Source organism: Apostichopus japonicus, chromosome 20 (assembly GCF_037975245.1).
Source record: "Apostichopus japonicus isolate 1M-3 chromosome 20, ASM3797524v1, whole genome shotgun sequence".
Lineage (NCBI taxonomy): Eukaryota > Metazoa > Echinodermata > Holothuroidea > Aspidochirotida > Stichopodidae > Apostichopus > Apostichopus japonicus.
In genome coordinates this window covers 13,881,942-13,893,008 of record NC_092580.1, presented here as the reverse complement: position 1 = coordinate 13,893,008, position 11,067 = coordinate 13,881,942, and the positions used below count along the sequence as shown (strand labels likewise).

At 36.9% G+C, this 11,067-nt stretch overlaps 2 protein-coding genes across 2 annotated transcripts in view; one reads left to right on the top strand and one right to left on the bottom strand.

The window, feature by feature from the left end:
• Positions 1-1,895: 1,895 nt before the first annotated feature.
• Positions 1,896-11,004, top strand: LOC139962072 (protein O-glucosyltransferase 1-like). Its single transcript, XM_071961924.1, has 12 exons — positions 1,896-2,054; positions 2,549-2,636; positions 3,093-3,236; positions 3,890-4,022; positions 4,265-4,389; positions 5,135-5,194; positions 6,003-6,102; positions 6,417-6,475; positions 6,711-6,878; positions 7,441-7,497; positions 8,572-8,726; positions 9,126-11,004. The coding sequence occupies exons 1-11, from the start codon at positions 1,922-1,924 to the stop codon at positions 8,720-8,722; spliced, it is 1,218 nt and encodes a 405-aa protein (XP_071818025.1). The 5' UTR covers positions 1,896-1,921; the 3' UTR covers positions 8,723-8,726; positions 9,126-11,004.
• Positions 6,882-11,067, bottom strand: part of LOC139962067 (uncharacterized protein MT2135-like) — an 82,905-nt gene continuing 78,719 nt past the window's right edge. Inside the window, exon 14 of the mRNA XM_071961916.1 lies at positions 6,882-7,016. Within this exon, the coding sequence (XP_071818017.1) occupies positions 6,969-7,016 (48 nt within the window). The 3' untranslated portion in view covers positions 6,882-6,968. The remainder of the gene's footprint in view (positions 7,017-11,067) is intronic.

Sequence of the window (11,067 nt, the reverse complement as noted above, 5' to 3'; positions counted from 1 at the left end):
GTTATTCGGCTCTGTACCAGGGGCGTATCCAGGGGGGCGCAACAGGCGCGCGCCCCCCCTATTGGCGTCACCAAAAAAAAAAAAGTTTAGCAAAAAAAAAAAAAAAAAAAATTGATGACGACCTTTATGTGAGATGTCCGTGATCGCTCAACCCCCCCCCCCCTCCCGTATGCTTTATTTTTTGTTTGCCAAAAAAAGGTTCTGGCGAAGTTCGGCGGCATAATAGTTTTAGAAACATAGATGGTAATTGTGTTTGTATTATCACTATAAACACTAAGTGACATGCCAGCCATACTAAATTGTGCATTTTGTGTCCATATTTACTGGAAATGTTGCTTATTATTAAGGTCGAAAAATGGATCACATATGGCCATGGGCGGCGATCCTGGGTGGAGGGGATGTAATGCACCATATCCCCCCCCCCCCACCAAATGCCAGGGATAAGAATATTTTCATGCCTACATTTATGCATCTTCGTTAATGTACGGCTCTTTTTTAGCTTCATTTCTCGCCTACCATAAACGCAGTGCGATCTTTTCAAATAAAGCGTCTTTATAAAGCAAAAATAGTTGACTGTAGGCTTCATTGGCCCTATAACAACAAAATGTATTATTGCGCCCACGGTATTGATATAGTACATATATGCACCCTCATAGTATTCATATAGGCCCTATAGTAGGCCTACACACGTACATGTTACCTCGAACAGCTGAGAATCTCATGTAACCAGGGTAATGCTTAATACACGTTTCACCCGGATGCCCTAGCAATCGGTACCTAGGAATGTAACTATGTGTAATTGTGTATTGCATGTGTATAGGCCTATAATAGCCTGCATGAGGCCATTTTCTTTCATCGAATAATATAAAAGAGCTCTCGAACATTCTAACGTTGCGCCTGAAACAAGATTGACAGGGGCAATTTTCCCAAAATAACACCCGAAATTTAAAAAAAAAAAGTATTTTGGATCCTGATTATGAGATATTTCGGACATGACATCCCTATTTTAAAGTTGGGTATATGCCGCTTGGAAACCTCGGGAAGTGCCGTTTCCGGCCATCTAGAGGGTTTGTTAATCCCAAAATTTTCTTGTACGCTTCGCGCCAACTCATGGTGGCGCTACGCTTAGATAGCCAACAAGGTCATATCCCCCCCCCCCCCCCACTCGGAAGTACGGATCGCCGCCCATGCATATGACACCGTTTTGCATTTCAGCCCTTCTTCGAAAGCAAAAATTGTACACCCCTCCCCCAGGACGGCGATCATTCATGCCTGGCGCCCCCCTATTGGAAAATCCTGGATACGCCCCTGCTGTACTGTGGCCTAGAATTAACCAACTGCAACAATATTTTTACACTCCTAAATGTTTTGGATTAACTTGGAGGCTCAGAGCCTTTAGGGAAGTAGTTTTAAACATTTCTAGCGATTTTCAGCATGCTAATATTTGCGCCCAATATACGTAGGCCTATGGCCTTTATAGGATGGCATCAGATACAATAGGCCTATAAACTTTGCCGTTAAAAAAAAATCACTGCACAGTGCTCTTCTTGTGTAGTAGGTGTTTCTTTTCTTTATTATTTACATTGTCATTTTTGCCTTTTGTCTTTGCTGTAACGATTAAACGCAAATTGCAGCTGTGAAGATTAACTTAGGCCGGCCTACAACTTGAAAATCAATACAGAAACAAGGCTTCCGCGAAAATTATTACTACCTCTACCACATCAATCTTATCAAGTCCCTCAACCCTCTTTTAGGTCTTAAATTTGAGACATGAATGTACTTGAGATAAGGTTTTAAAAATGGCACAATCATGGTTTTTGCCAATCAATAACTTGGAGTAAAATGTAATGTCTCGAACGTAAACAGAGAAGAAAACGATATACCTTAAATTTGACATCGTTCTTCTGTGCACCCCATTAAAATGGCCGCCTCCATGTATTCGAAGAAGGTGCTGAAGAAGTCTTTCATTGTAACGATTTACACTTTTTTATGTGTATTTTGTCCAATCTTCGTAACAGATTGCTATGCAAAAAGTGATAATTCTGTCGCAGAAGGTAATTTTACGTATGTTTTGTGTTCTGTGTGGTTTTGCGGTCGGTTTGTTCTACACGTCATCGTTAAATATATGTTGTTTGGCTTTAATGTGTGCAGCTACCAATTGCGCTACAAGCTTTCTTTGTATGAAATCATGATAATGTGGACTATCTTAGGCCGACGCAAGCTGAGACTGTAAGATCATAGGCGTCAAGTTTGTTTAGTTCGTTGGACTAAGTAGTATGGCACCGATTGTAAACTGTTTCAGGATTCCAACTTCGTGAGCCTAGCCTATCTGGTAACTAACAGAATATTAAAAATGTTCCATGGAATTGTTTCCAGGGCTAGGCCTTGATAGTCTTTGTCCTGCTGAGTGTAAACTTTCTGTAAGGTCTATTAAAAACGTAATTTTATCGTGTTTTTAAGCAAAAGCAGCATGTTTGGAGATATGCTCAATTTTGTATCTGCACAGCATGATTGAATCTGTATTACTTCACTTAAATTTTATTTTCAGATGAGTGGTCTAAATATAAAAGCCTAATTGATGATGCCTTGAAGAACTATCAAGAGTTTACTGAAAATGATTGCTCTTGTTTTACCGAGTAAGTCGTAAAGAGAGAAACTTCAACTGGTACAAATATTAGATATAAGAGATACTTACAGAGCACTCTAGTTATTGCTACAGCATATCAACACAGGCGAGTCTGTCAGTCATGTGAGGCCACTACAACCTCACCCTTTACTTTGTGTGTTGTAACAGTACTACCTTAAATTTAACAATTGCGACACAATTTTGCTATTCCCTGCATTAGCGTTAGTATTACAAAGAAAAGAGGTTCCCTTAGTTTATCTTGCAACTACAATAATTTCCTTTGCTTTGTAAAGAGTAAAGGTATTACCTTAGTTTCATCTTGCAACTACAGTAAAGGTCTTTTGCTTTTTAAAAAGTAAAGGTACTATTCACATACCGTTAGTCTGTAGTGCATTACATTTACTTTGATAGTATAAAGACATTATCTTTACATTGTAAGGTAACATCATCACCGTTTCCTTTATAGTGTGATTGATGAAGATCTGGCGCCATGGAAGGAGAGAGGTGGAATCTCTCAAGATGACATAGATGCTGCCAAGTCAATGGGGACAAAGTACCAGATCATAAATCATAAACTTTATCGTGGGGAGAAATGTATGTTCCCTGCGAGGTAAGAATTAAATATACTTTTGTCTTGCACTTGGCCAGATAATCTGAAAATACTTTTGTTTTCCCTATGGGATATACTGTAGGTGTCAGTGACATTTCAGGGATTGCATAGACCACATTTAGGTAGTCTGAAATGTCCAGTGTGTTTCCAGACTCTAACATAAGTTATGTCTCTTTCCCTGGCTGTAGAGCTCATTACTTGTTTCAAGTTTGATGAAGAATGAATTCTTTTGAATCACAACAAGCTTAACATATCACAGTTAGTAAAACAAAAAGTGGTACTATTATTGTTTTAATTGAGTTAATTAAAGTAAAAGAGAATAAAGGATTGAAAGGAAGTACGTTGCTTGTGCTTACCTTGAATAGCATACATATCAGTATTAAAAAGATGAAAGTTACTCAAAGATATCGGTAACAACCACAAGCATACACTGGATTTCCTCAGATAATATGAAATAATATATAACATTTGTCTGCATACTTAATTTAAAAATAATAAGCACAAACAAAGGCACCCTAAAGTAGTCTGCATCAAGGGTCAACCTTGAAAGACAACCTCTCCATGTCCATATGCATGATTGAAATCCAGCTAGGATTTCTTCTCTGGTTAACCTGTAAATATATAAGGCCTTTTCCTTTTCTCTTTCTTCATAGATGTTCTGGCGTGGAACATTTTATCCTGAAGAACATACACAAGCTTCCAAACATGGAATTTATTCTAAATCCTAGAGACTGGCCTCAGAGTCCAAAGCCAATCAATCCAAAACCTGTCTTTTCATTCAGCAAGGTAAAAAGCAAGCATTATCAATTCCCTTTTTTTTTTTCCCCCTCCTTTTCGCCCCATTTATTTCCCCATTTGACAAGAGAGTTCTGTGTTTGATTTGAGTCACATTTGCCTATATTTAATTTTTAAGGGATCTACAGTATTGCAGCATGGAGCTGATATTTGACAAACAGTTCCTCAGTGTTGACAAATAAAGTGCTCAGTAAGTACTGTAAATTTCATGTTTTGTACTTCCTATATCACAGGTGAAAACTCAGCATTGGGATATCATGTATCCAGCTTGGACATTTTGGGAAGGCGGACCAGCAGTATGGCCCATTTTCCCAACTGGGCTTGGAAGATGGGACCAGTTTAGAACAAAGTTAAACAAGTCAGTGTTTGCCATTGATGTTTATAGAGTAGGCATAGTAAACACTCCCATTATTTCTATTTTATTCCTAGTTTCTTTTTTTCCTTGGTTTCCTTTGTCTCTTTCCTACTTTGTAGAGTGCTTTGAAACGCTGTTTTAAGCGCTATATAAATGTAATTTATGATGATTGTTTTTAATATTCTTAAGGCTGATTGGCTTGTGACATGGTGGCAACTGTTAACATTTAGTTTTCCTGACATGGCTGGATGGGGGTGGGGGGAAAGGGGGAGGGGTTACTGGGTGGTTAGAGGTAGAAATGGAATTCTGGTCAGCCCAAGATGAAAGCCAAATGCCACAAGCTGTCCCTTTGGTCCTGTCAAATCTTAAGGTAGAAAAATATAATTGGAAGGGTTAGTAATCAGTAAAGTTTGGGATCGGGGGAGGGGGTATGGGTAATTTGAATGATTACATGTTAGGAAAGTTAGTATATCAGGGTTAACCATGGGCGTAGCTAGACATTTTAGGGGGCCAAAATGATTTTCTCTGCAGGCAGGCAGAACCTTCTTTCTAAACTCAAAAACATATTTGTAATAACTTTTCGTTTATTGGAGAGGGGGGGACACAAAATGTGGGGGTCTACACCCCCTGCAGTCCCCTTGTGACTACTTCACTGGGGTTAACATTCAAGTTTGGCAATGCCTGGATCTTGGGCTTGTTGTGATTTCATTCTTTTCCAATGATTATCCCTTCTTTTCATGTTATCCAGGGAAGCTGACAAGATACCCTGGGAAGAGAAAGAAGATATTGCATTCTTTATTGGCTCAAGGTAGGTTATCTTGAATGCAGACTATTTACATTCATGCACAGCCTATTCGCTCTTTATATTTTGGTCAACTTCATTAAATAAGGGATGACAAAATCACAAAGTTAGCTGAAACCCAAATCACAATATCTTAGTCTACAGCTCAAATTTTGGTTGAAAATTTGCCAAAGTTTGTCCAAATGACTTTGAGAATGGATCACATTGGGTAGTCTCTGAATTTCTGATAGACAATCCTCACTAATATTTACTTTCCCTACATAACTGCAGTTACTTTATTTCCATTTTTTATTGAAAAGTGGGATACTCCCTCTCCTTTCAAGAAATTTTGGATTTGAAAAAGGGTTAATATGCAACCGTCAATCTTGTATGTTGAAAATGGTCATACCTATGCTTTCGAAACAGGCTGCGAATAATGATGCATACAACATTTGTTTAGTCTGCATATATTGTAACAACAGTGATCATTTTGAATGGCACAAGGACCTTGAGAAAATCAGAACAATTTTATATAACCGATGGGACAACATATATGTTGCAAAAACAGGACCATCTTGATTAATCGGGAGGTACGCTACTAAACCCTATGGGTAATGCTTTTGATTTGTCGTTATCTGGTACAAATTTGGGAGTGATTGCTTTGCTGACAATATACTCTTGACTTTGAGGTTCTTTATCACAAATGGAAAGTTTCAGGTGTATGAATACTATATTCCTCTGATAATATTTAAATGTAAGCAAAGTTAAAAACATTTCAGCCCAATTGTCGAAATGATGCCACTTTACATTAAATAGCAACTTACTTTCCTTTCAGAACGAGTGCCGAAAGAGATCCTTTAGTACGCCTCTCCCAGTCGAACCCTGAACTAGTCAATGCTCGTTACACCAAAAACCAAGCTTGGAAATCAGATGCAGTACGTTACATTTACTTCTTTTTTCTCTTTTTTAGTGTGGTGGTTCTTTTTTCAATTCTCTTAGAACAGGATATTTATGTAGTTTTGTACATTGTCATGTTAACTTGTACCAATTATTTGAGTCTTTCTATCTTAGTTGCAAGAAAAATCTACACTTTTTTTTTTTTAATTTCCCCATCAGTTTGCTGCTTCTTGATTTGCTTATAAATGTTTATAAAAATTTCATTAAAAACAAATAAATGTCCTAACTTTAACTTTTAAAATAGTATCACTGACAGTGACGGAACATGTTCTATTTCTTTTGGTTCTAACAGGACACATTGTACTTACCCCCTGCAGACCCTATAACACTCGAAGAACATTGCAAATACAGGTTAGTTTTTTAATTTATGCTACCAGGTGGAACAATGGATGATTATAATTTATGTATCAGTGACAGTTTAACTTTCATTTTGTGGACTTGACAAGTCTAGGAGGAATTGTCATTATAAAACAATATTAAGACAAAAAGTTAATGTAAACATACCTCCATATTAATTATGTGTTACACATTTTTCCATTACAGATACCCATATATTAATTATGTGTCACACATTTCTCCATTACAGATACCTGTTCAACTTTCGCGGTGTAGCTGCCAGCTTCCGTTTTAAACATTTATTCCTTTGCGGTTCCCTTGTCTTTCATGTCGGTGACCAGTGGCTGGAGTTTTTCTATCCAGCACTCAAGCCATGGGTTCATTACATACCTTTACCCTCCAGTCTGGAGAATACTAAGTAAGGTTCCTAGCAAACAGACTTTTACATTTTTTTTGTCATGTTTGTTCCATGACACTTTACTTATGTTTTTCCTTCAAACCATGGTGACTACAAATCTGTTTCCGTATGCAGTAGGAGGGGTTGTGGTGTAAACCTCTGAAGAAAGAAGACGAACGTGGCTTGTGTGATAGTGTAGTCGATTGTTGCATATTTAAACGTAAACACCGACAGAAAAACGAGGATGTTAGATTAAGGCACAATATGCATTCCTTCACCTAAAAACAAATGTTCCCATTTATTTCCCACCCTACCCCACAACCCACCCATTGTTTCATATTAAACTGAACACAGACAGAAAAAACAGGATATACGATTAAGGCTTAATATGCATTCCTTCACCCAAAACCAACTGTTCCCATTTACTTCCCACCCTACCCCATCCCACAACCCCACCCATATCTTCCCCAGTATGTTGACATTCAGACACACTACACTGCTTTTGCTATTTAGTCTTAATTTTGTTTTTTTGTTTTGTTTTTTAATGCAACTTACCGTTTGTATCCTCACTTCAATATTACAGAGAGCTGATCGAATTTGCAATGGCAAATCAGGACATCTCCAAGGCGATTGCTAAAAGGTAACTTTAATAACTAAAATTTGTACCAAATGGTATTGAAATCACAGTGGATGATGGAAAAGCTTGTCATGATAGGTTCTGGTATTTTTTGCATTGTAATTTTAGAGAATGAAGTACCCAGGTCTAGGCCCTCCCCTCACCCCCCCCCCCTTCCAGGCTACCGTGTTCCTATCTGTGCCACCATCATGTCCAAAAAGAGATGTCCCAAGTTACAGGACATAAGCATTGTGCCCCATGTTACATTGTTGGTGCCCCTCCTTAAATTGTTTGTGTCCCGGCCTTAAATTGTTGGTGCAGGTCGTAAATTGTTTGGACCCGATCAACCCAATTTCCTGTGTCACTAAAATGTAAATGGTATCTCAAAAACAGTCATACTTTTCAAAGCATGTTTTTGTATCAATAACAGTAGTGTTAATCATGAACAGCAGTCTGACTGAAGAATAATGAAAAAGAAACAATGGACAAGAGCTGAAAAATAATTATTGGTTAGGATGGGATGAAACCAGTGAACTCAGAAATTGATTAAATTAATAATTAGCTTCACATAAACAACACGGTGCATCTCAGAAGGATAAAATAAAACACAATATTTACCATAGATAACTCTGAAAACATGTTTCATCAGGCCACCCAAACCTTGTGATTTGCCAACAAATAAAAGTGATATACTGTAGGAATGAAATCTTCACTGGAGAAACTTTGTTTATTGATGTCAAGTCGAATTGTTTTTTTAAATTTATTCAGACGTTTTAATTTAGGGAGGGGTAATATATCAAACTAAAATCCAGTCCCCAACATCATCCTTTACAGATATTCTTGCTTTTACAATTTTCCAATCCCCACATAGGTTTAATACATGTTCATGACGTTATTTCGAACAAACACAAACAACTGAATTTTGATTCATTAAATATCAACATTAATCGTTTCTCGAACATCATGATTTTATTTTAGTCATTTGCCTTTTTGCCGTCTGTTATTCTGTAACTAACGAGAAATATTTATTCTCTTTGTGTTAAGAGGCCGTGATTTTGTTTGTAACGAACGACAATTTTTATTTTCTTCATGTTAAAGAGGCCGTGATTTTGTTTGGAACCACCTGAAGCTGGATGAGGTGGAATGCTATTGGCTGAAGCTACTTAAAGACTATGCAAAGCTACTAACCTATAAACCAACGAGGGACAAATCCCTGATGCTTATATCACCTAAGAAGGATGAGTTATAGAGAGGTTAGTTTAATAGACATTTGTAAACAAAAACTCACCTATATATTATGTTATGCTTCCCCCCTTCTTTTTTTTCGCTTGTGTAATTGTGCAATAAAGGAGAAGTAAAGATGGCAAAACAAGAAACTTACAATAGTATTTACAAGAATTATTGGCTGACTCTTTAAATTTTCGCATTAAAACACTCGGGTTCTGATGTTTTGGCCATCTAAAACTAAGGAATTCAGACGTGTTCCGATGACAGATTAGGTTGAAGCAATTGGGTGGGTGGGTGGTTGGGTGGGGGGGGTTAAAGAGTTTTATATTGCAGAGAAATTTCTCAGTGTGGTTGAAGCAGGAAAGTTCCTTGTATGCTCCAATATTTTCAGTCTATATTAATCTATTTTGTTTTCTTCTTCACAGTTCTCATCCCACATTCACAAACAAAACCAAGAGGTTGTTAATAATTTCGATGGGAGCATTGCCTAGTACTTTCAAAGACAGGGTAATATGGATCTGCAAACTGCGAGTTGAAAGATGTCAAAGATCAACACTGAATGTGCTAGTCGGATGTTTCTTTTAAGATGTGTTTTCATTTTCCTACACAAAACATTTTTTTTTTTATTTTGTACTTTATATTTGGTTTGGGTTCTATTTGGGAAATTTTGGGTCATGTTTTTATTTTTAAAGTAATTTGTGTAAGAAGTAAAATATCATGTTAGATTTATCTCTGATCAATAACTGCCATCTAATTCTAACTTTGCCAAAAGTTTGGAAGGCTCTCCGCTTGCAATTGTTTCGGACGGTGAACGAACGTAGAACAAAAATGAGGATAGGTAGGGGGAGGGTAGTTAGGGAAATATTACAGATGTGAAATCTGCAGGAAATTTCTCAATTCTTTTGTTACATTGTTCTTTCAATCATAGATATTGGAACGAAAATAATTTCGCATATGTTACCTAGGAAACTATTGCAGTGCTTCTTATTAATCATTCCATTTCATGTTTGAGGCTATTGGTGTCGGCTTTTAGGTATTTGTAGAAATTTGAATAAGACGACTTCTTTTGGCATGGTAAGAGTTTTTTAAATTTGTCTTTAAGCTTTTCCATCGGGAATCAAGAGACGACAGAATTTAAGGAGGTAGACACATCAGACCTCTTCTGAGGATACATGGGTAGAATTAGGGAAGGGGAGGCAGGGGGAGGTTAATTAACATCAATAAGATTTAGTATTGTTAAGGAATGCAAAACATAAATAAAAAGAAAGTGTACTTAGGCTTAAAGTTAGCTTCTCAAAACAAGGTTGTGGATGAGGAATAAAATTAAAGATTGAATTTGAAATGTTAACCACAGATGTGTGTAAAATAATAATACCATAATAACGATGAATTAGTTACATAGATGATGATAATAGAATTTTTAATTACAAGAAGAAAAAGACAAGGAAAATGTTTATAATATTCTATATATCATGCAAGCAGTGGTGTCTCCAAGGGGAAGGTGGGGAAGTGCCATGCAATCCCTCAAATGTTTGTTCCCTCCTCCCCAATGCAATTTGTTATGTTCAAGGAACAACATAGGCAAGCAGATACATTAAACTTTTCCTTCCATTGACTACTAATTTACGTACGTCTCCCTCCAAATTTCTGCTGATATAAGATGAGAACCAAAAACCTCTTGTGTCAAACTTGCTTTATCCAAATTATGTGCTCCCCCCAAATGTTGATCTACTTTTTGCTCCCCCCCCCACACTTCTAAATGTATGAGTGAAGTCACTGCTTGAAAGACATATTAAATCATATGAACTACATCTCAACTATGAACAGCAGCCTTGAGTGTGAGTGATTATATATTCATAATTTATTCATAATTTGGTGTAAGGTCACAAGTAAACTTTGCAGAAATACAGATAACAGCTGTTTGAAAATTGTTTTTGTAATATATGGTTTGATTATGTTAAAGTAGGAAGATACCAAAACAAATTCTGTTTTATTTGGGGGGGGCAGTATGGAAGGCTCACTGATGAGTCATGTATCAAAATGTTTATGTAAAAGAGGACATGCCGGGGGAGGGGTATGGGAATGGGACGAGGGGATGTCAGATATGGGTGACCCCCCACTGTACTGTTATTCACTTTGCCCATCACTATCACATAATTTTAATGTTTTGCAAGATTGCAGTACTAATATCATAAAAGTATTTAATTTGCACATTGTTTGTATTCTGTATATTTTGGTAGTAGATTTCTCATAAAAAGAATCTTTTTTGCAAAGAAAATAAACTTTTCGCCTTTGATAAACACATTTGCATTGTTTCTTTGTTTTGTTATTTGTTTGCTTTGTCTTGCTTCGTTGTCATGGAAATTT